General features: G+C 45.1%; 3 protein-coding genes across 3 annotated transcripts; 1 reads left to right on the top strand and 2 right to left on the bottom strand.

Moving 5' to 3' along the window:
• Nucleotides 1-3961: 3961 nt before the first annotated feature.
• On the bottom strand, nucleotides 3962-4192 carry F5J12DRAFT_693459 (uncharacterized protein; the record flags this gene model as incomplete). The annotated part of the gene is made up of 1 exon (XM_051740411.1): nucleotides 3962-4192. A coding segment is annotated over one exon (231 nt), but the record flags the coding sequence as incomplete, so codon positions are not given.
• An 804-nt stretch (nucleotides 4193-4996) lies between these two features.
• On the bottom strand, nucleotides 4997-11493 carry F5J12DRAFT_962838 (uncharacterized protein; the record flags this gene model as incomplete). Its single annotated transcript, XM_051749959.1, has 25 exons — nucleotides 4997-5514; nucleotides 5575-5623; nucleotides 5682-5879; nucleotides 5928-6146; nucleotides 6196-6308; nucleotides 6330-6564; nucleotides 6624-6739; nucleotides 6795-7137; nucleotides 7190-7434; nucleotides 7486-7765; nucleotides 7814-8009; nucleotides 8059-8279; nucleotides 8331-8590; nucleotides 8641-9759; nucleotides 9862-9950; nucleotides 9997-10021; nucleotides 10071-10168; nucleotides 10219-10403; nucleotides 10428-10749; nucleotides 10799-10836; nucleotides 10889-10939; nucleotides 10996-11040; nucleotides 11099-11171; nucleotides 11228-11373; nucleotides 11430-11493. Coding segments are annotated over 25 exons (4971 nt in total), but the record flags the coding sequence as incomplete, so codon positions are not given.
• Nucleotides 11494-17630: 6137 nt separating this feature from the next.
• On the top strand, nucleotides 17631-18026 carry F5J12DRAFT_726471 (uncharacterized protein; the record flags this gene model as incomplete). Its single annotated transcript, XM_051741725.1, is given in 2 exon segments — nucleotides 17631-17941; nucleotides 17954-18026. The coding sequence occupies 2 exon segments, from the start codon at nucleotides 17631-17633 to the stop codon at nucleotides 18024-18026; spliced, it is 384 nt and encodes a 127-aa protein (XP_051596060.1).
• Between the last annotated feature and the right edge of the window lie 2641 nt (nucleotides 18027-20667).

Below are 20667 nucleotides of genomic sequence, written 5' to 3'. Positions count from 1 at the left end.
CTGGTTGTTCTGGTTCATTGGAGGAGGTGTTTGTGACAGTGCTCTCCTGTTCATCTTCCAAGGAAGATTATTCTTGTGTGGGTCACAATGGTGCCCAACATCAGTTGTTTTTGGGGTTTATGGTGGTTCACTGAACAGTGACCTTCAGCCAAAAGGCTGTGAAGACTTGAGCTTTTGTTATGCTTGACCAAAGTTGAGACATAGGTTGAGCTCAGTCACAAACTGATGGTTTCTACTGAATGATGGCTGCAGTAACCTCTGTAAATGACAGAGGATTTGTCAACACTGGTAAGAGTGGTCCAGGTTAGGGACACTGAGGGTGAAGTTCTGAGGAATGCTGCATATGATCGAGCAGCTCAAGTCTGGGGTTCCAGGACTTGAGCTGGTAGGCTAAATACTACAAAGAAACAGACCATGAGGTGTCTGCGTGTAATGAGTCAACTATGCTATTGGTTGAACAATAACATTGCATGTCCTAGGTGAGGCACAAGAAACTAACACTAGTGGTGGGTGTAAAGGGCTGTTGGAACAGGGAGAAGATGGCCAGAAAAGGAAAACTAGTCCATCAGAACAGAAATGAGGCAACAGTGAAGTGAAAACAGGGGTGAAATGTAACACACCCAAGCCCTTTGACACCTGACTCATGCCATCCATTTCTGGATTTAATAATTCTCTGTCTGGAAACACCATCCATTTGTTATCCCATCTTTGATCCAGTGATGTCTCCACTGAGATCTGACCTGCATCACCACCCCCTAATGTGATGCCAGTGCACTTACTCAGATACTGACATTCCTTGACTCAAACTGTGATATTTTGACTGTCCTTGACTTGTTCATAACCAATACTTACCAATCTTCTTTGCTTGCTTACTGTTCATTTGTCACTTACTCATCATGATTACTCATTGCTTACAGTCCTTACTCATTACTTACCAAGCATTTATGCCTCATTTGTCATAGGCTGTGCTCCCCCTACAGTATATAAACTCCCCTATACTTAGCTACAAAATAACAAATCAGGAGCAGTCAAGAATCAGTTCAGTTCATCTCTGAAGTAACTCATCATCAACAGTTGAGGCTCAATGAAAGGGTCTATCTGTCATCACTCATCATTTATGGTAGTTGAGGCTCCATCAAGGGTCTATCTACCATCATTCATTATCTGCAGTCTTATCCATGCTTAGTCATCCCTCAGCTCCTGCATCACTTGACATTGACTTGCAGCAGGAGCACCTTCTACTGAATACCTTCACTCTATTCAGAATCCATCCTCTTCATGCATTCATCCACTCCTGCATAACTCATCAATGACTTGTGCCAGGAGCACTCCTCTTTTGAAAATACCCATCATTGATTTTCTGCCCTCCAGGTTCCACCATCACTCACTCTTCATTTGTCTTTTGTGTTGGTTTTGGTTCGTTTTCACCACCTTTCCATACTTTGACTCACACTGAACCCACAGCAGAGGGCTGTGGACCAACCTCATAGATCAGCTCCACCAAGAGCACCTGCTGCTGCACCACCAGTCAACCCTGATAATATTCAGCATCCTTATCATGCTTACCATGTTCCTGGGTATAGAAGAAATCTCAGAAGGGCACACCCAGAACAAGCCAAAGAACAAGAACCTTGTCCTAAAAGAATAATAATCCCTCCTACTCATCCTGGAAACATTTATGGAGAAAAGTCTCGTCCAGTTCAGACAGAAAGGGATATTCAACAAAACAGAGACCAAGCTCAGGAGATGAGACCTCCATCACCATTATGGGTGCAACCTCCTTCTGTTCCTCAAAAATGGACTTCTCATCCTTCTCAAACACCTCCATCTCCTCTTACTCCTCTTCCTGAAGATCCACAACCTGAAGCAAGTCCTTCAAACCAACACAAACAAGCTCATTTGAGTTTCTCCTCACTGCAAGGGTTAAAGAATCACTGGAGCATTATAAAGATGTTTGGAAGTTAGCTCCAGACTTGCAGAAGAAATGGTTTGATGTAATGAAGGATGAATTGAAATCTATTGAAGCAAGAAATGTATTGACTTTGATGGACCCAAAACTGGACTGAAAACAGTCAAGTGGCAATGGGTTTTCACTATTAAAAGTGATAATTGTTATAAAGCTTATTTTGTGGCTAAAGGCTTCACACAAGAATTTGGAACTGACTTTGAAGATACCTAGATCTCTCCAGTTGCTCACTTTGAGACTGCACAAATCCTTTTGGTTTTTGCTGCTCAGCAGAATTGGGAAATGGAAGTGCTGGATGTAAATGCTACCTTTCTTTATGGCAACACAGGTGAAGAAATTTATGTGGAACAACCAGAAGGTTTCAAAATACTGGGTTAAGAGCACAAGGTTTATCAGTTGCTTTGAACCTTGTATGGCTTAAAACAAGCTGTACTTGCATGGAACAAGGCCCTTCATACCTCATTACTATGAATGGGCTACACAAGATTAAAAGTGGATACTGGTATATATATCTTCAAATCCAAAGCTGGTGTTGTCACTTTCCTCATCTATGTTGATGATGGACTCTTCCTTGTATTGGGCAAAAGACTCCTTAAAGCCAAGAAAGACAAGTTCATGAAGAAATGGGAATCCTGTGACTTAGGAGAAGTTAAAGAATACCTGGGAATTCAAATCCACAGGAATTGATTGAAGAAAGAGATTTATCTCAATCAAACTCTGCATGTCAAAAAGGTTATCAAGTGCTTTAACATGGAGAATGCTCATAATGTTTACACTCCACTACCTTCAGGATACCAACCAGAAAAGGCACCACAATCCTACAATGCATCTTCTCAACTCTGCTCCCAATACCAATCTATCATTGGGTCCCTACTCTATATGGCCCTGGGAACTTGTCCAGACATTGCTTTTGCAGTCATCCACACAAGCCAATACATGTCAAATCCTACAGAGGATCATAAAAACAAAGTGCTGCACATAGTCCACTATGTTACTTCCACCCCTAAAATGGTGCTTTATTACTCTGGACTCAAGTTGTGGATATATGGATTTGCAGATGCAGACTGGCCTCTAACAAAGATACTCATCATTCTACCACTGGTTATGCCATGTTTCTTGGCATCTCCCTCATATCTTGGCAATCAAGAAAATGGAAACTATCACCCTCTCTTCCACTGAAGCTGAGTATATGGCTTTATGTGATGCTGCCAGACATGTCAAATGACTCCACATGCTATTTGATGAATCACAGTTTAAAATGGAGAAGACTATCCTATATTGTGATAACATGGGAGCTCACTTTATTGCTGAGAACCCAGTTTCCAATGGATGAACAAAACATATTGATGTTCAATGGCACTTCATTTGCAAATGCATCCAGGATAACATCTTTGCCATCAAATACATCCAGACCAACTGACAAAAAGCAGATGGTCTTACAGAGTCTCTCACATGGCAGAAGTTTGAAACCAATCACTCATTGATGGGACTCATTAATCTCTCATTCTGGAGCAAGGAGGAGTGTTGGAATTGTTACCAAATCCAGATCGTATAGTAAGCAGCATTACACATGCTCAGTCAGCTTACTCCACTATGACATCACTTACTCCACTTCATTCCATGACATTCTATGCAGCTCCTTACTATACATAGTAGGTGTTATTATTGTTTTCCATATATGCTACTTGGTTGGTGCATAGACCTACATGTAGATATGCTTGGGTTTTTCTCCCCTAGAGATCATTGAATAATCCACTGTTCTTTCTTACTCATATACTGAGAATCACTCAGAACTACTACCCTCAAATCAATGCTCTGTCTAATTATGAAGGCCAGTGCTCTAGCCTTTGCTCTCACCATTTATCCATTCCTCTGCCAATATGTTAAACCATTGGGGTGTCCAGCAGGCCATGCAGTTGAGGAATTGATCAATTGCTACTTGCAAAATGCTCTAGAACAATTCTTAGTCACTACAGAGAGAGAACATCACATACACACTAAGTGCTCTTCAGCATTGTCAATACATGGCTGCCAAACCAAAGGGATCAGTGAAGATAGGGCAAGGAAGGCCTCACAGCATTCATGTGGAACAAGATCATAGAGTATAAATGGCATGGCCTGAGATATTGTGTGAAAATCACATCCAGTGAGGGACCCTGCATATTGAACCAATGTTTGACCTGCCAAATGAGGGATGCTGAGTCCAGAGACATTGAATGATGCAAGTCAAACCTGGAGTTCCACCTTCTGTACATCATTCAGCCTGGAAATTGTGTCTCACCAGAAATACTTCATAAATCCATGCAGTATGACATGCAATATTTCCACTGGAGTGTCTTGATGAGGAGCAAGCCCTAAATGAGTGATTGATGTCAGTGTTGGATGAATGTACTGTAGAGCATTCTTACCTTTGATTCTCCAGACCAGACTCATGAACTCTTCAAGGGGACAGCCCTGAAGGATTGCATCAACAGCCTCAGTATATTTGTCCATCCCTGCTTGCATACCTTTCACACACTTGTCAATGTGCTTGATGAACACATCCACATGTGTCTTTGATGCCTATCTCAGCCTTCATTTTGGTATATCATGTCTTGCTCATGCCAGAAGCAATGTCATGGAACATGCTACAGAACCTATTCATTGTGCCTGTTTGCATGCATGGTCCATTGGTCTAAAGGAAATTATACATTAGCATAAGTCCACCAGTAGGCAGTGAAGAGAAGACTCATAAATGGTAGAGGACAGGCAGAGTTGGTGTGGAGTGAATGACTGGAAGAGCAGAGTGCAGAGTAATCAGGGACTTAGGATGAGTGCACAGTCATGACACAGCCCTCTGATACTCACAGGTTCACCTGTGCAGATCCTCATGTGGAGTTCTGTCCAGATCTGTCCAGAACAAAAGTGTTTGCTGATGCCATGAAAATGCATTGAATGACCCATAATCTTCTAGACTACAGTGTTGTCAGAGGTCAAGACCTCACCCTGTACACAAGATTTTCCTGCATTCTAGTCTACATTCATAATGTACTGCTACTTGTCCATCACTATAATATATTTTTGGACACCAAACACAATTCAACAGTGATACAGAGGTACCCTTTTCAGCTAACACTCCTTGCTAGAAGTAACAGTCTGAACTGATGACAAGTAATCATATGCTTGTAGCACATACATCCAGTAGCACCCAGAAGGCATCAATACTTTATACATTATACATTATACAAAATCCACGGATTTCATGCCACCCACAGTGGGACCTGCAGAAAGAATAATGAATGAGATTTATACATCTGGACAACTTACATTACGAGCAATTCAAATGTATGTTGGTCACTGGAACAATACATCTGGCAAGGCATGGGAACAAAATAACAATAATCATGAGCCCCAGCCACTGCACACAAAAGGGCCAAATGTTAATAGGTCGCAAGAGCTGTGAAAACGCAACGAGGTGATTTTCACAGATTGCCGAAAACCAAAATTCGTGGTTGGAGTTGTGTAGATCGGTCAAGTTATGTGCGATCTCGTGAGCAAGAGCGAGGAACCTTCAGCGAAAACCATTTGTTAGGCAATGGAACAGGCGACAGTGGACGAAACAAACGAACCACGACATTTGAGCCTTCTGTCGGTTTCCGCTTCTGACTTGCTCATCATCTGAAGGCGTGGTCTTAGCGTCCTCCCAGCTCAAAGATGGAAACTGAAGTCCACTCACGCCAAACCTCAAAATATCGCAGATTGAGGTAGATGGTTCCTCGACAATTGAACGCAATGCACCCTCCCGAAACGTCATAGAAAATACGCAATGTTGTTGTTGGGATACGATATACGTCGGCGAGAGTGATGATGATGCCTACGAAGCGAGAAAGCGGGCCGTGCGCGCGTTCTATAAATGTGCTGGCGTCGGGCATGCCTGTGTAGGTGTGAACATTTCACTCGGGCTATGTAGACCGGAGTTTACCTTTAACCACATAGACTTGGATATTTTTCACTTGTCCTAGTTCTCCCGTGAACGACAGTCGGAGACGACCCACGCCAAACTCACCAATGGGATGCAGATTTCCGACGTCTGCAGACACCTTGCAGAAGCCGTTGCTCAGGAACTGGCTCACTCCCGCGTGAATGGCTGCTGTTTCCCCTCCCAACCTACACGCCTCAATGGCTTTCTCTACATTGTTCCCTAGGAAACAGTCAAGATATCTTGTCTTGTCTTGGGACTTCAGGCTTACAGATGTAACTCTGCGGGATCACCTCACGTGAAGTCCTAGATACGTGGTTAGACATGTGACGACACTTGGCGGTCGAGCCTACCGAGAGAGTGGGATAGATATGGAATGCCCAACTGTATTCAAGGGCCTATCACTAGAGCCGGCGAATCTTCAACAAGATGCTGTCAGCGGCCTGAGGGAGGCATGGGAACTGCGGGGTGGCTTCAGAACTTCCAGGTACCCTTTCACGGTCCAACTGTGGATCAATTCGAGTATCCTGCGTAGATTGTTGCGGGGAATTCGTGATCCAGGCGGAGACTGAAGAGCGCTTTGTCGTCGCCTTGTTGCCCACCCCGTACTCATCTCTCTGTTTCCCGGAAATTTGATCAACTGTGATGTAACCAATACTTGTTAGACAACTACCACGAGCGCACGCAGACCAAACTAACCAAGAAAACCTCTTCGTTCCAAAAACGCCAAGTCCGAGGAAAAGATCGTCTCAAGGAGTACCGTGGCATTCATCTTGTTTGTTCCAAACAACAGTCGACAGAGAGATGTAGCAATTCTTTTCTTGCTGTCAGACACCAACAAAGATGACAAACGACATTCCGAAAACTCACTCATACATGTCGCGCTTTGCCGTTGTGGAAATCCATAGCTCTATGCAGTCGCCTTCGCGCCTCGCGATTGCCCATGCATTTCTTGTTCGCGTTACGTTCCCGTTGACAAGAGTCTTGGAAACACGGATCCTTTTACACGCCTTCACTTTGAGATGATCCGGGCTAGAAGGGATTGTGATTGTGGGCTTTGTATCAGTATAATTTTGAATGAATAAGGGTAGTCGCTCAAGGATCAATGATTGAACTTGGAGGCAGGTCTTGGTAGCTGGTATTTCATGGAGATCGTTACATCTCTCTTGAACGATCTCGCTCAGGTAACCGCACCCGAGCGATGCATAGAAGCCTATTGGTTTGGACTGAGTGAACGACTACCAAAGACTAACATCAATACGCACGTTCGAGTGCCTCTTCTTGTGGAGCGACGAAGAGACAGTCACTAAACAGTTGGTAGTCGATGATGTCATCGACAATAGTCACTCCCTGATACGTCAGGAACTTATGCTCGTAATCCCATACTGCCTGGCCCTCTCTTTTCTGCCGACGCACACCAAGCAAAGCAGGTTTGTGGCTCATCTGATGCAGAGTGTTGTTGGAAATATCCTGACTCTGATGGGCGAACTTTCGCAACTCGACCACGAAACTAGCATCAAGCAGGTGAGTGATAATCCCAGTAAAGATCCGTCAAACCTACCCTTCATAACCTCCCCCAAGGTCGAAAAACCTCTTAGGGTCTTTAATTAGCACTTTTGCAACGTCTTCTACTGAAACTTCGGCTTTCAAACCACAAGCACTGAGGAAACGGTTCGCTTTGGTGCTGAAATTCACAAAGACGAACAGTTTCGCATAAAGTACTGGTTTGGTATCTTGGTCGAGGTAACACTTAGTTGGATGAAGCAGTTTTGGAGCACTCGGCGGACCCGTTGGAATGATCGGCAACCCGGACAGTTTGATGAAATCGGGAGGTGTGAAACCTGGCATGATGTAACACATGGAAAAGATGAGAAGGACCGAGAACGTACTCGCCATGTGGTCAAATAGAACTTCAAACCAGTGGACAGCAGTTTCATCATCGAGCGGGGGGGTCTTCTCCAGTAGGTCCAGAAGTTTTGACGTTGGGGGATGTTGCGTTACACCTAGTTGATGCAAGGGCGCCCACAGGTATCGGTCCTGTACCACAGAAAAGCCTAGTGCCTTCCACTGGGTACCTGAATACACCTGGAGTGAATGTTAGCCAGGACGCAAACAAAAGCGAGCCTCACCGTACGTCATTCAACTTCCTCAAGCAAGTGCGACCCTTGCTCTCTGCAGGAATGAATTCCACGTCACGGAAGTCCTCCGGTTTGTAATCTCGGTACTGCGAGTAAAGTTCACTGCACAGATGCTCGAACGCAGCCTTTTGCACTCCAACATCCCCCGACGAGCAGAGTTCCACGATCTTGGGCAGAGGTGGGAAGCGATTCAAACCAAGGCGGTACAACAGTTGGGCTTAATGACAACTTAATCAGGTGGAAGTGACGTATACAACATTCACCTTACCTTGGGGTGAGCTGTCCCTCCATTCCGACACCCCGCGCCATTCAATGACCGGTAGTCGGAGTCTCCGGAAGATATCCACAGGTGGGTAGAGCTCACCAGCACGGTGACAGGTATTCTCCTCTTCGTTACTCTGGAAACTTTCTTTCGTAAAGATCTCAGACGATTTCAGAGCGGAGAGGTCCTCGGAAGCCAACTCAGGCGCCTTATGGGCGAGATAGTCGACCAATTGGAACACAGTCCAATCTCCCGTTGACAGCAATCTTAAACGTTCCGAGTAAGTGCGGGAGCCAAAAATATTGTGAACACCTACCGATTCAAAAGAAATCGGACCATGGGATCCTTCCGAACTCCAATGAACAGAAGGAAGCTTTCCATACGCTCGTTAACTTCAAATCCCGTGACTATCGGCGGGTTACAATGGTGGAACAGAGCATTATCTGCGGTAGGAAGATACGTGTATTCTGGGCAACGCAAGCCTTCGCATGTAGGGATGCATGGCTTGCCCCTGATCACTTTCCTTGATTCAATTTGCATATCTGTAGAAAGTTGCGGCCATATGCGGCAAAGGGTGCTGAGGACGCGGGTAGCCCACTCGAATGACCGGGTGAAGTCGTATTTCATATCGGCTGACATGACATCGGGACACGATATGTGTCGTAACCATGAAGTAACGATGAACTCTTTCCAACCGAAGCCAGCGAGCTCCTCGAAACGGAAATGCTTGCTAATGCGAGGTGGGATGACAAATACAGGAAGGGGTCCGTCATGCGGGATGTGGGGTCCAAGAACTATTGGATGGATGAAGGAGGTTATCGACGATAAGTGTATCGCTCCACGTGTGCCGCTGAGAGTGATCACGTCCAGCAAGTCAGCCATATTTGAGGTCAAACCGGCTCCCGACAAGGTTATCCACCAACGAAGACATGCTACCAGCTCCTCGACGTCCAAAGTATGGCGACGTAAATCCTGTGAAACGTCTGATAGCGTTATCGCGGGGATCTTGTGCTGGTCCTGAAGTGCTGCAATAAAGCGCGCACAGTCCCGTGTGACATCTTCTGAGAGCATCGGTAAGGACTTGAGAAATTTGGCAAACACCGGGTCAAATGCTCTGACGTCAGGAGATGCGCGTACGCCAACGGATGAGAGAAGCCTTAGAGGAAGGGTGGAACATCCATAGAATGAGTCTGCTAACAATTGTGCGACTTTCGACGAGGGCGTGGAATGATGAAACGTGAAGAATTTGAGAAGGTGGAGGAAGGACTGATCTAGTAACTCCAGGGATGGGCGTAAACATGGTCTACCAGCAGCTGCTTCCTCCCACGAGGTTTGAATCTTGGAGAGCTCTAATTCGTACACTGCCCGACATAAGAAACCTCCGATATAGAGCAACTCCCTATTCCAGACTGCATGATGAGGGTAGGTTAGTGCCCTCTCTCGACGGAGTCGCAGGGTGCTTACTAGAAACATTGCTGTCACTTGGGTACGATATTAGCAGCCGCTAGAGATGACTGGCGCACAAACCTAGACTCACACCAAATCTATGGATTCACGCTCTACAGTGGGGATGAAGTGGGATGCCATGTGACCTCCAATGCCTGTCGTTTGTGCGGTGGCATTACCCTGGCATCATCAGCAGAAATCATGAGACAAGTGCGTAAAGATTCACAATGAAGATCCGTGTGTGCGTAGCACTGGCGTTCCATTAAGCCATGGATTTCGTTACTACAGATGGCTGTTCACCCATCCAGGTCGGCGCGAAGTCCTCGGAAAACCGACGGGAACTCACAGAGGTGCTTCTGTTCGTTGATGCAGCTCTGATCATATTCATCTTTCTCGGTCTTGCGAAATAAATCCATGCACGTTCAGGGGCAGGAGTCTAGTAACTTACATAGATCAAACTGTACTGGAGGCAAGAAGGCGGATCCTTTTTCATACATCGGTTCAATTCCTTGGACAACTTCTCATCGAGAGTGACGTCCACTTCTGCTGTGAATGCAGTGAGGTCCACTTTTGTTTCGTGCATTCGAAGGGAATCATATTGTAGGAGCGTGATTCTAGCTTTGAGGGTGATGGCTAGTCAGGTGTAAGGATCAGTACGCATAACAGAAACGCAGAAAGACTTGCCATGCTGCTGAACTGATTTCACGATCATGTTCTTCTCAGGGGTCAACCGTTTTAGTTCCGTAGGAATAGGAATAGGTTGAGACTGTCCTAGGGATTTGCTAATTTTCCCCACATGGTGATGATCAAAAAAGACGGTCACATCCTTCAGATGAACCATGAAAGTGATGGATGATGCAAGAAATTGCATAAGTTCCGAAACTGGTGGCATCGAGGCAGCCCCTCGTAGTGGCATCCTGAAGGTTGTCCATAGATCTCTGGGTGCTGTTTGGGGGAGGTCGCCAAAACGGTAGTACAGCTAGGGGAGAGGTGAAGAGGTGACAATAGTGATCGACCGATTTTCATACCTGATTTTCGTCGTTCCAGGAAAACTCCATCTCCTTGCCTAACATTATGTAAGGCTGAAATCTTCACGAGAAGATGTGCTAGTAGCCTACCCCCAGATGACACGTATGGACTTTCCGTAACAGAAAACAAGCTGTAGAAACCTGAGAACCGATCGTATTCGAGCCTTGTTCCATTCCGATAGACGTTTGATACCCACCAACACCAAAGGCGCCGACCTTCCGTGGGTCCGGATTTCCCAAGGCTGAATGACGAACCAATTAAACGACCAAAGCTAACAAGAAGCGAAGGTGAGTACAAACCAATCTTCGGTAGTCGGCCCCAATCTTGAAGTGAGAAAGGTTTACCGTGATTTTTGAATGTCCATTGCGCAACCTTGAGCGATGTTAGTGGAATAGCAATGTGATGGAGAATCAAACGTGGTTCTGAACATTGGTTGTCTTTAGGTCGGACCATATAGGCGGACCAGCGTTCATCGCCGCTTCGGGGTCCAGACCTAAGAATGCAGCGGTCTCGAAGTGAATTTCGGCGGTGTCACATCCAGCATCGTCTGAGTTCTGAAGCAGTTCGCGGAACACTGGCAAAGTCAAAAGTAAATGAGAAAAGGAATGTTAGAACACGATATTCGCCTACCAGCAAACTCGCCGGAATAGCGGGCAAGAACTTTATCGACCAACGCACGCGTGTCGACGGTCACTGGTGCATATTCTTGTAACATTGTACAGATTGCCACTGACGGGTTGATAGTAATTGGCTACCAAGCAGCCGCCGAGAACAACTGACGATCAAGATCCACACTTCTTGCTATCAAGAGGATCCTCGGAGCCGGGGTCGTTGGCAGACTAAGAACCCGTCAAAGAGGGGATTATATAAGAGCTTCCCTTGTGCGACCGCCCCCGATATGTCACGTGACACACCAGTGGCATCTTTGGTGTCTTCCCAGCACATGTTTGTATACATGGCCAGTTGACTTTATTAAATCTTGGACAGATCATGAAAGATATCCATGTGGCACTCACTGCAGAAACAAGCTTTTAGCAGGGAACATAATCAGATTCTCCAAATGTAGATAATCCAACCTTAGTTTTTTTTTGTAATATACAGTATAGCCATTAGTCTGAGCAAAGTCCAACTCAACAATTTCTGAGTAATGACATATCCAAATAATCTGGTGCAGGCAAGACCTGAATATAGGCAATGCACCAATAACCTGACCTCTTGTATGGTGCATTTCCTCAACAAAGGTATGAGTTCTCAGTATAGAAAAAGGGTGCTGTGGGCAACCTCAGTAGTGAACAACCCACTGATATATTGGATACACCTGTAGGCAACTACAGGGAATCAGTAAGTAGGATACTGGTAATGAATGTAACCTTACCCTTAGTAGTGAACAGCCTACTGAGGGAACAGTGTAATGACTGTGCAGTAAGTGTGCTCTAATGGTTCATGTAAGCAGCTAAACATCACACCAAAGTAACTGGAACACAGGGGAGAATATATCCCCAACACTCAGTGGACAAAGTAGTTACTGTATTAGTACCTAATGAAGGTATGAGTTCTACACTATGTCAGTACCAAGTAAACAAGTGGAAATATACAATCATCTACTGGCACTTGAACCACCACCAACACTTGAACCAAACACAAATTACCTGTGAATTCCAGTCACAACAAGTAAGACAATGGTTGATGCAATGAAATACAATACTTTGCTATGCTTGGCTATAAGATAGGCCTTGCTCAAGACCACTGTTAAACTGATGACTAGTGTTTTACCCTTGAAATCACAAAGTTTCATAGCTACTACAGGGAATACAAATACTGTAGCCATTCTGACTAATGGAACATTTACATTTTCTTCTTGGCTTGGTGGTCCCAACACCTGATTGGGAGATTGGCAACTCCTCATCTTGCCACTGCAATGCTGATGAAGGAAGTCAATAAGGATGTTGAGTTGTTTATCAGCACATGAGATATCCCTATTATGGAATAGTTGGTAGGGACTTAAACATCATGGCAAATAAAAATGTGCACTGTCTACAACCCACTCAAGTTACAGCTGGCCATGCAAAATCCAAGTACAAGAAGCAACATACTGCAATTGTTGATCAAGAAGAAGGTCTCACATATGTGATAAAGCTGTGGAATGATGACAAAGAGAAGCCAGAGGAAGATCAGAGGAGTCTGCAAGCAATTTGTCATGAGGCACAAGAAGATATGAAGAACAGGAAGAAGAGGCATATTACTGTTGACAGGGTTACTCTTACAAGACAACTTTGAGGTGGGAGAAGTTGTCAACAAGCAAATGAGGAAAATCATTCCTGGCTTACATCCAAAGAGGAGGAGAGCATTGTGGATTATTGCCTTGACCTTGCAGCAAGAGGCTTCCCACTCAATCACAAGAGGCTCAAGTTTCCTGTTGACACCCTCCTACAAGCATGACTTGGCAATTCTTTCCCAGAGACAGGGGTCAGAATGAATTGGACTGGGCATTTTCTTGATCAGCACTCAGAGTGCTTGGGCACATATTGGAGTTCTCCACTTGATTCTGCTCATGGGCAGGCAGTCAACAAGCACACCCACAAAGCATGGTGTGACTTACATACTTGAGAGCACTGTCACATATGTGACTCTCAGACTCAAGCCTGGTCCATTCCAGACCCCTAGCCCCTATCTCTGGTCAAGTCCAGTGTTTTACCCCTATCTCCAGTCCACTCTGGCCTCTTAGCCTTGTGCTGTTCCACCCCAGTCCTCCCAGGTCCATGTCTGGGTCACTTGGACATAGCTCCAGTCTGCTTTCTGATGCTTGTGCTATATTTAGTCTAGTCCTTTCATCTGACCTTTGCTTACTGTACAAAACCTGTGTCTGATGTGAGTCAAAGTGTGGAAAGCTGGTGTAAACCAACCAAAACCAACACCAAAGAAAACAAAGAGCAAGTGGTGGTTTACCTCCATGGAACCTGGAGGGCAGAAGAATCTAAAGTGGGGGGGAGTTTCAATGGCAGGTGCTCCTAGTGCAAGTTGACAACAAGTTATGCAGGAGAAGACAAAAGAGTGATGACTGTGAGGGGGATACCAACTAGAGTGATGACCTTTGATAGAGAGTGCTCCTGGCACAAGTCAATGACAAGTTATGCAGGAGTAGGTGAATGAGTGAAGACTTGATGGGGGATGCTGAATAGGGTGAAGGTATTTAGCTGAAAGGACTCCTAGCACAAGTTGATGACAAGTTATACAGGAGTGGAGGGATGACTAATCAAATGTGCTGACTAAGCACAGATGACAATGCAGACACTGGATGATGGTAGATAGACCCTTCTGAATGAGCCTCAACCACCAAGGATATGAATGATGACAGATAGACCCCTTTGTGGAGTCTCAACTGTTGACAACAAGTTAGGTCTGAGAAGAACTGAACTGATTCCTGAGTGACTTCTTGATTTTTTTGTAGCTAGGTACAGGGGGTTTATATACCATAGGGGGGAGCACAGCCTGTGACAAATGAGGCACAAACACTTGGTAAGTAATGAGTAAGGACTGTAAGCAATGAGTAATCATGATGAGCAAGTGAGAAATGAAAAGTAAGCAAGCATAGAAGATTGGTAAGTATTGGAAACAACAAGTCAAGGACAGTCAAAATATCACAGTATGAGTCAAAGAAGGTCAGAATCTGAGTAAGCACACCAGTATCACATTAGGGGGTGGCAATGCATGTCAGATCTCAGTGGAGACATCACTAGATCAAAAGATGGGATAACAGATGGATGGTGTTTCCAGATAGGGAAGTATTAACTCCAGAAATAGATGGTATGAGTCAGGTGTCAAAGGGCTAGGGCATTGGGTGTCTGTGGGGCAATGGGAGCATGGGCAATTGCATCTCCCACCCATTTGTTCTCTCAGTGAAGTTAATAAAAGCTTCATGAATGGGGTTCTGATGGAGGAGAAGGAGAAGGGGGGACATCCTCTGCTGGGTCTTGCAGTGAGAAGGCAAGATGCATGTCATACTCATCATGGATGCAATTGGGGAGGCTGGAGAACAGTAGATTATACTGTGGCTGTTGCAATGTGGGGAGAATGATGAACAAGATTGGAATAAAGATGGTGCAGGGAGCAGGGAGGAAGGATCTGTATGCTCCATCAAGTGGGGAGACTGAAACAACCACATAAGACCTTTGTAACTGAGTGACAGACCTGAGGCAACCAAAGCAAGTCCTTCTGGAAGTCACACTGACAAGGAGAACATGCTGACCAAGCTGCATGGGATGGGACAGGGCTGATGATGATGGAATGAACCAGGGGGCTTCAGGATGGAAGCTGGTGGGAACACCTGGCAGATATACATAGCCACTGTCTCTGGCAAAAGAGACAAGCAAGATGATCAATGAAGAAGCAGCCATACTTAGCAAAATGAGCATCTGATGGATGGAGTGCTGTAGAAATGCATAGGGTGTGAGGATCCTTTCTGAATGCAGAAGGTGGAATCATGTGGCTGAGCACTTTAAGCAAGTGTGAGAATGGAGTTGATATCTTTGGAAATGGTGGAGATATGATGAAAACTGGAATGTCATACATGAGCACTAAAAAACTTTTGATGGGTGCTTGACTTGCTTCCTCTTTTCTCTCTAGCACTGATGACTCATTCTTGTGTGAAGGATGACTGCTCACATCCAGCAGTCTTTCTATGTATGAGGGCTTTAGTCTTCATCTGCATGGCATGGCACACAACTTGTTGATGAGTTAGGCAGAGTCAGCTGTATCCATGTCCCCAACACCTTTGGTATGTGACACTGATCCAGTCATACCAGTCACCTGGACTTTGGCTATTAGTCTCGACACAGCCTCTGTGGCTGTCCACCCCATGGTAATCATCCTAATAGCTTACCAACAACTCCAGCTTCACATTCATTACTCCAGACTGGCCTCATGTATTTAACCCCTGTGCACACTTCATAGTACACCAGTCAGAATATCAACTTAGTATTACCCTCAACTCCATGTTGTCCCTTGGGTCTACTCAATAGCTAAGGCCAAGCCTTAATCTATCCCTGACCCCTTTCCCAGACCTCTCCCTGGCTTGCATAAGGGTACAGCACATAAGCTGAGACCAAGGGAGGTAGATTCAACCCTGGACCAGCTTCCCTCTGTGTGCACCCCAAGACTGGTCATTTTCCCATGGTCCTGGTCTTATTCCTGTGCTCCCAGCCTTGACTCTGGACCTTCAGACTTGGCCCCTGACCTCCAGCCTTGACTCTGGTCAAACCAGACATAGCCCCTGTCTCCCAGCCTTGAAGCCCAGTCACCTGAGGGTAAACCCATACTTGACAAGCACCATCAAGGATAATAATATTGTTGAGGACTGCATCTGGGCAGCAGATGAGACTGGCTTCCAGCCTGGGAATGGACACTGACAGTGTGTCATTAGTCTTGCATAAAGGAACATCAGGAAAAGGGAACTTTGCTATAGGTTCTTTTTTTTGGCTTTTTATTGTTTTTCTGCACTTTTTGCCACCCTTTGTCACTTTATAACTGAAAAATGGCAAAAAAGGGCCAAAAGAAGCAAAAAAAACCACCTATAGCAAAGTCCCCTTTTTCCTGAGAAGATGCAACATCAGCAGTGGGATGGAAATCATGAAAATATCACTGTGATGGTGACCATCTGTGCTGATAGTGGATCAATTGCACCAACTATTATCTACAAGGGGAAGTCTTTTGAATGCCTCATGAGTTCACTTTGCTGGGCCTCCAACTAGAATACTAAGGACTCACATATTTATGGAGTTGCCCATTCAACCAAAGGGTGGACTGATGGCACAATTGGGAGACTTTGGATTGAAGACTTTGAGAACAAAACCTGTGAGAAAGCACATGGATGAGCTTGTCTTCTCCTTGTTGATGGCCACAACTCCCATTACATGAAAGAGTTCCTAGATTATGCCAGGGAACATATTATTCATGTTTTGTGCTATCCCACACATGTCACTCACATCTATCAGGGCCTTGATGTTGTCATCTTCAGTCCATTGAAGAACTACTGGACTGAGGCATGCAACAGCTTCAAGAGTTCTACACATCAAAAAATTACTAAAAATAACTTCATCACAATCTACAAAAGAGCTCATCTCAAAGCACTCATACCTGAAACCATTTGTTCTGCATTCAGGGTGACTGGGGTCTGGCCACTTGACCAAAACATCATTACCAAAGAGATGATGGCCCCAAGCTTGGAGACATCATCTCAAGGTCAGCTGCTACTTCCACAGCTAATCCCTGTTTGTGTCATCACATCTCTTATGCATCAATATCAAAACAAGGCTGAAGATATCCAACACACCCCATTTCCATCAAGCACTGTGCCAGGTTCATCACAAACTCCCCACATGAGTCAACCCTCCAGCCAGGGCAGCAATGATAAGCCATTCATTGGCTTGGGTTGTGACAGCACCTTGATATGGCAGCATTTTCCACTTTGGCACACAGTGGCAAAAGATGCTGTTGAATCACTTGCATCTACATCAGCCTCATTTCTTGTGGCTGATACCCCACTCACCTCATCCCATTTCCTCCCACCATTCACACCTTCCCAAATCTCCCCAACACAGCACAAACACACACATCTTCTGCTAGATGAAGAACCAGCAAATGAAAAAGAGAAAGCTCACCAAACAGCATTACATGAATCCTACAAGTGAGAGTTCACATCAAAAAATGCACTCATTGGAATGCAGTCAACTATTGTGTTGCAGTTGATGTTTTGTGATCATCTGTCAGGTCAGCTGGCAGCACAGGGTAGAAAAACAGAAGAGAAGGAAGAAGGGTCAGCTAAACAGTGATGGAATGCCAAGATTATTTACAGGTGATGAATTTTATAACCATGTGGTTGAATATCAGAAGACTTCTGATGCAGCAAAGGTGGCACAAGAAGATTGTCATAAACAAAAGGAAGAGCAATCTGGTGTGTTGACAGAGTGGAAGAAAGTGGAAAATTTGTGGAAGACCTGGAATATAGCATGCAGAGAAGCTTACAATGAGGTGATGTGCTTGTGGAAGGAGGAAAGCAATCTTGCAAAACAGGAGCAAAGGCAGGTGGGGTGGGCAATGCCAAAGTTAGGAAAGCTGGAGTCACAAGCTCCAAAGCCAGGACCTGTGTGAGGTTAAAGTGACAAGGGAAGCAAGGGAAATGGGGAGGTCACTGGCAGTGAGCATGAGCAGAGCATTGATGGCACAGAGTGACAGCAAGAGTGTGATATTGCTAAGATAATGCTGCTTGGTGTTGCTTGGTCACTGATGTACCTGTTTTGGTGATGGTTCAAGTGGTGCAGCATCCATGATAAGTCATCAATTCTTGTGCAAGCTAATTGCAAAAATACAGTATTCAAATTTTCTTTCATTTTCTTTATACTACATGCTCACAGTTCAGGTAACCCATTTCATAAGCATTTAGCTTGAATGATTTTGAGAAAAACTTCAGCCTAAAAGCCACTCAGACCAGGTCATCCCAGGGACATCTGGCCATATCCCAGGGCTATTTACAATTTGCAGGACCTGGGATGTCCCATAATCCAAGCTCTTTGGTAATATATTTTGGGCTGTCCCATGACTGCCTTAGGTGTCAGGGGTCCTCAGCTCAAAAAATTGCAGTTCATATTCACATTGAAATGCCACTTCTGATCAGAAAAACATACATAGCTGCATGATCATCCAGGATAATGAGCACACCTGTCAAAGTAGGGGGATATGTGAGAGTCACTGCCATTCCAAAACCATGTAATACAACTTATGTATTATGCACAGATTTGAAGAATACTGGGCAATCAGTGTGTTTGTGTGTGGTGTCATTCCCAGACTCATACAATGCCTATGGCAGTGAGCATTGCATTATTGTAATGAATTTTAATGGATTCAGACCTCTCCCATGAGTGCCTATGTATGTAAGTTCCCTTTTTGACTGCAAGAGTGCTCCTTACTAAGATCATACTAAATGCATCTCAGCCCCCCTCTCTGAAGGCCAGTGGAATGTCTCATGATAGCTTCAGAGGCCACTGTGGGATGTCCCACCCCCCTCTCTGGAGGCCAGTGGGATGTCCCATGATAGCTTTAGAGGCTACTGTGGGACATCCCACCCCCCTCCCTGGAAACCAATGGGATGTCCCATGATAGCTTTAGAGGCTATTGTGGACATCCCACCCCCCTCCCTGGAGACCAATGGGATGTCCAATGATAACTTCAGAGGCTACAATGGGACATGCCACCCCCCTCTCTGGAGGCCAGTGGGATGTCCCATGATAGCTTCAGAGGCTACTATGGGACATCCCACTCCCCTCTCTAGAGACCAATGGGATGTCCCATGATAACTTTGGAGGCTGCAGGCATGTCAGTCAATCCCCTTTGGAGACCCATTAAGTCTATATATTTCTACAGGTTTACAGTATATACCTATGAGATCTCAACAGGTTGAGTATACCCAGCTGCTGCCATGGAAAGTGTTTTCTCCAGCACCATGCCTAGGGACTCCAGGGCAACCATTGATTTCTCCTGGCATGGTGCTGATCATAAGTGTTTTGTGTTCTCCTCATGCAATTTTCCACTTGCTGATAAGATAGGCATACCATCATGATTGCACAATCAGGAGCTATAACTTTCATTATGATGACATCACTCCATTATCACTTGCTGGGGTATTAACACCTACTAGTGCTAGTTGTAATAGTTGATAGTTCTGAATAGTTTAGGCAATGCTACACTTTGGTGGTGTGCATTTTTGGCTACTGTCAACTATGAAAAGTGTAGGGTCAAGCCAGAGTGCAGAAGTCACATGACAATTGATCACATGACATAATGGTCATGTGACCCAAGGTATTCTCAATCTACTGCTGGTGAAGTCATGTGACAATTTGTCACAAAGTTGCATAGGGGCACCACATCACTTGGTGGCTTGGGTCATGACAGTGGTCTGTCATGTGCATGCACAGGTCATGTGACATCACATGATGGGATTCACATCTGTGGTCACATGGTCACAAGGGTGATGTCCCTATGCAACTTTGTGACACATTGTCACATGACCACAGATCATGGGACTGGGATAGTGTTATATGTCACATGACTTGCACTAGGAGCACTCCTTTTTGAAAAACACCCACATTAGATTTTTCTGCCCTCCAGGTTCCACAATGGTAAACCACCACTCACTCTGTTATGTTTTGACCTTATGTACTCTTTTTCTCCTGATGTTTACCTTGTGCTCAGTCTGATGGACTGTCTTTCCTTTTTGAACCATCTTCTCATTGATCTGATGGCTCTCTGTTTCCACCACTAGCATTAACCTCTTGATACATGCATAGAACATATGTCACCATTGCTCAACCAATGGTGTAGTTACCTCATTACATGTGGATGCCTCATGGTCCATTTCTTGTACAGTATTTAGTCTGTCAGCTCAAGTCCTGGAAACCCAGACTTGAGCTGCTCAATCTTACACAGCATTCTCAGAACTTCGCCCTCAGTGTCCCTAACCCAGACCACTCTTATCAGTGTTGCCTCAAATCCTCTGTCAACCACAGAGGTTACTGCAGCTGTTTGCTCAGTAGAAACCATAGTCTGCATTTGAGCTCTCCCTATGTCTTGACTTCAGTCAAGTGTAACAAAAGCTCAAGTCTACCAGCCTTTGGCTGAACTGGTCACTGTTTAGTGCACCACCATGAACCCCCAAAATAATTGACATTGGGCACCATTGCAACCCACTCATGAAGAATCATCATCAGACAAAGAACAGGAGAGCACTGTCACTGACATCTCCTCCAACAAACCTGAACAACTGGATAGAGGATTTACCTCTGGTATCCTCTCAAATCTCTTCACCCAGTCCCTCACG

This window comes from Pisolithus orientalis, assembly GCF_024613125.1.
Source record: "Pisolithus orientalis strain OTSU chromosome Unknown F5J12scaffold_44, whole genome shotgun sequence".
NCBI lineage: Eukaryota > Fungi > Basidiomycota > Agaricomycetes > Boletales > Pisolithaceae > Pisolithus > Pisolithus orientalis.
Note: the sequence above shows the minus strand (reverse complement) of the source record. Positions and strands in the feature narration are given on the sequence as shown.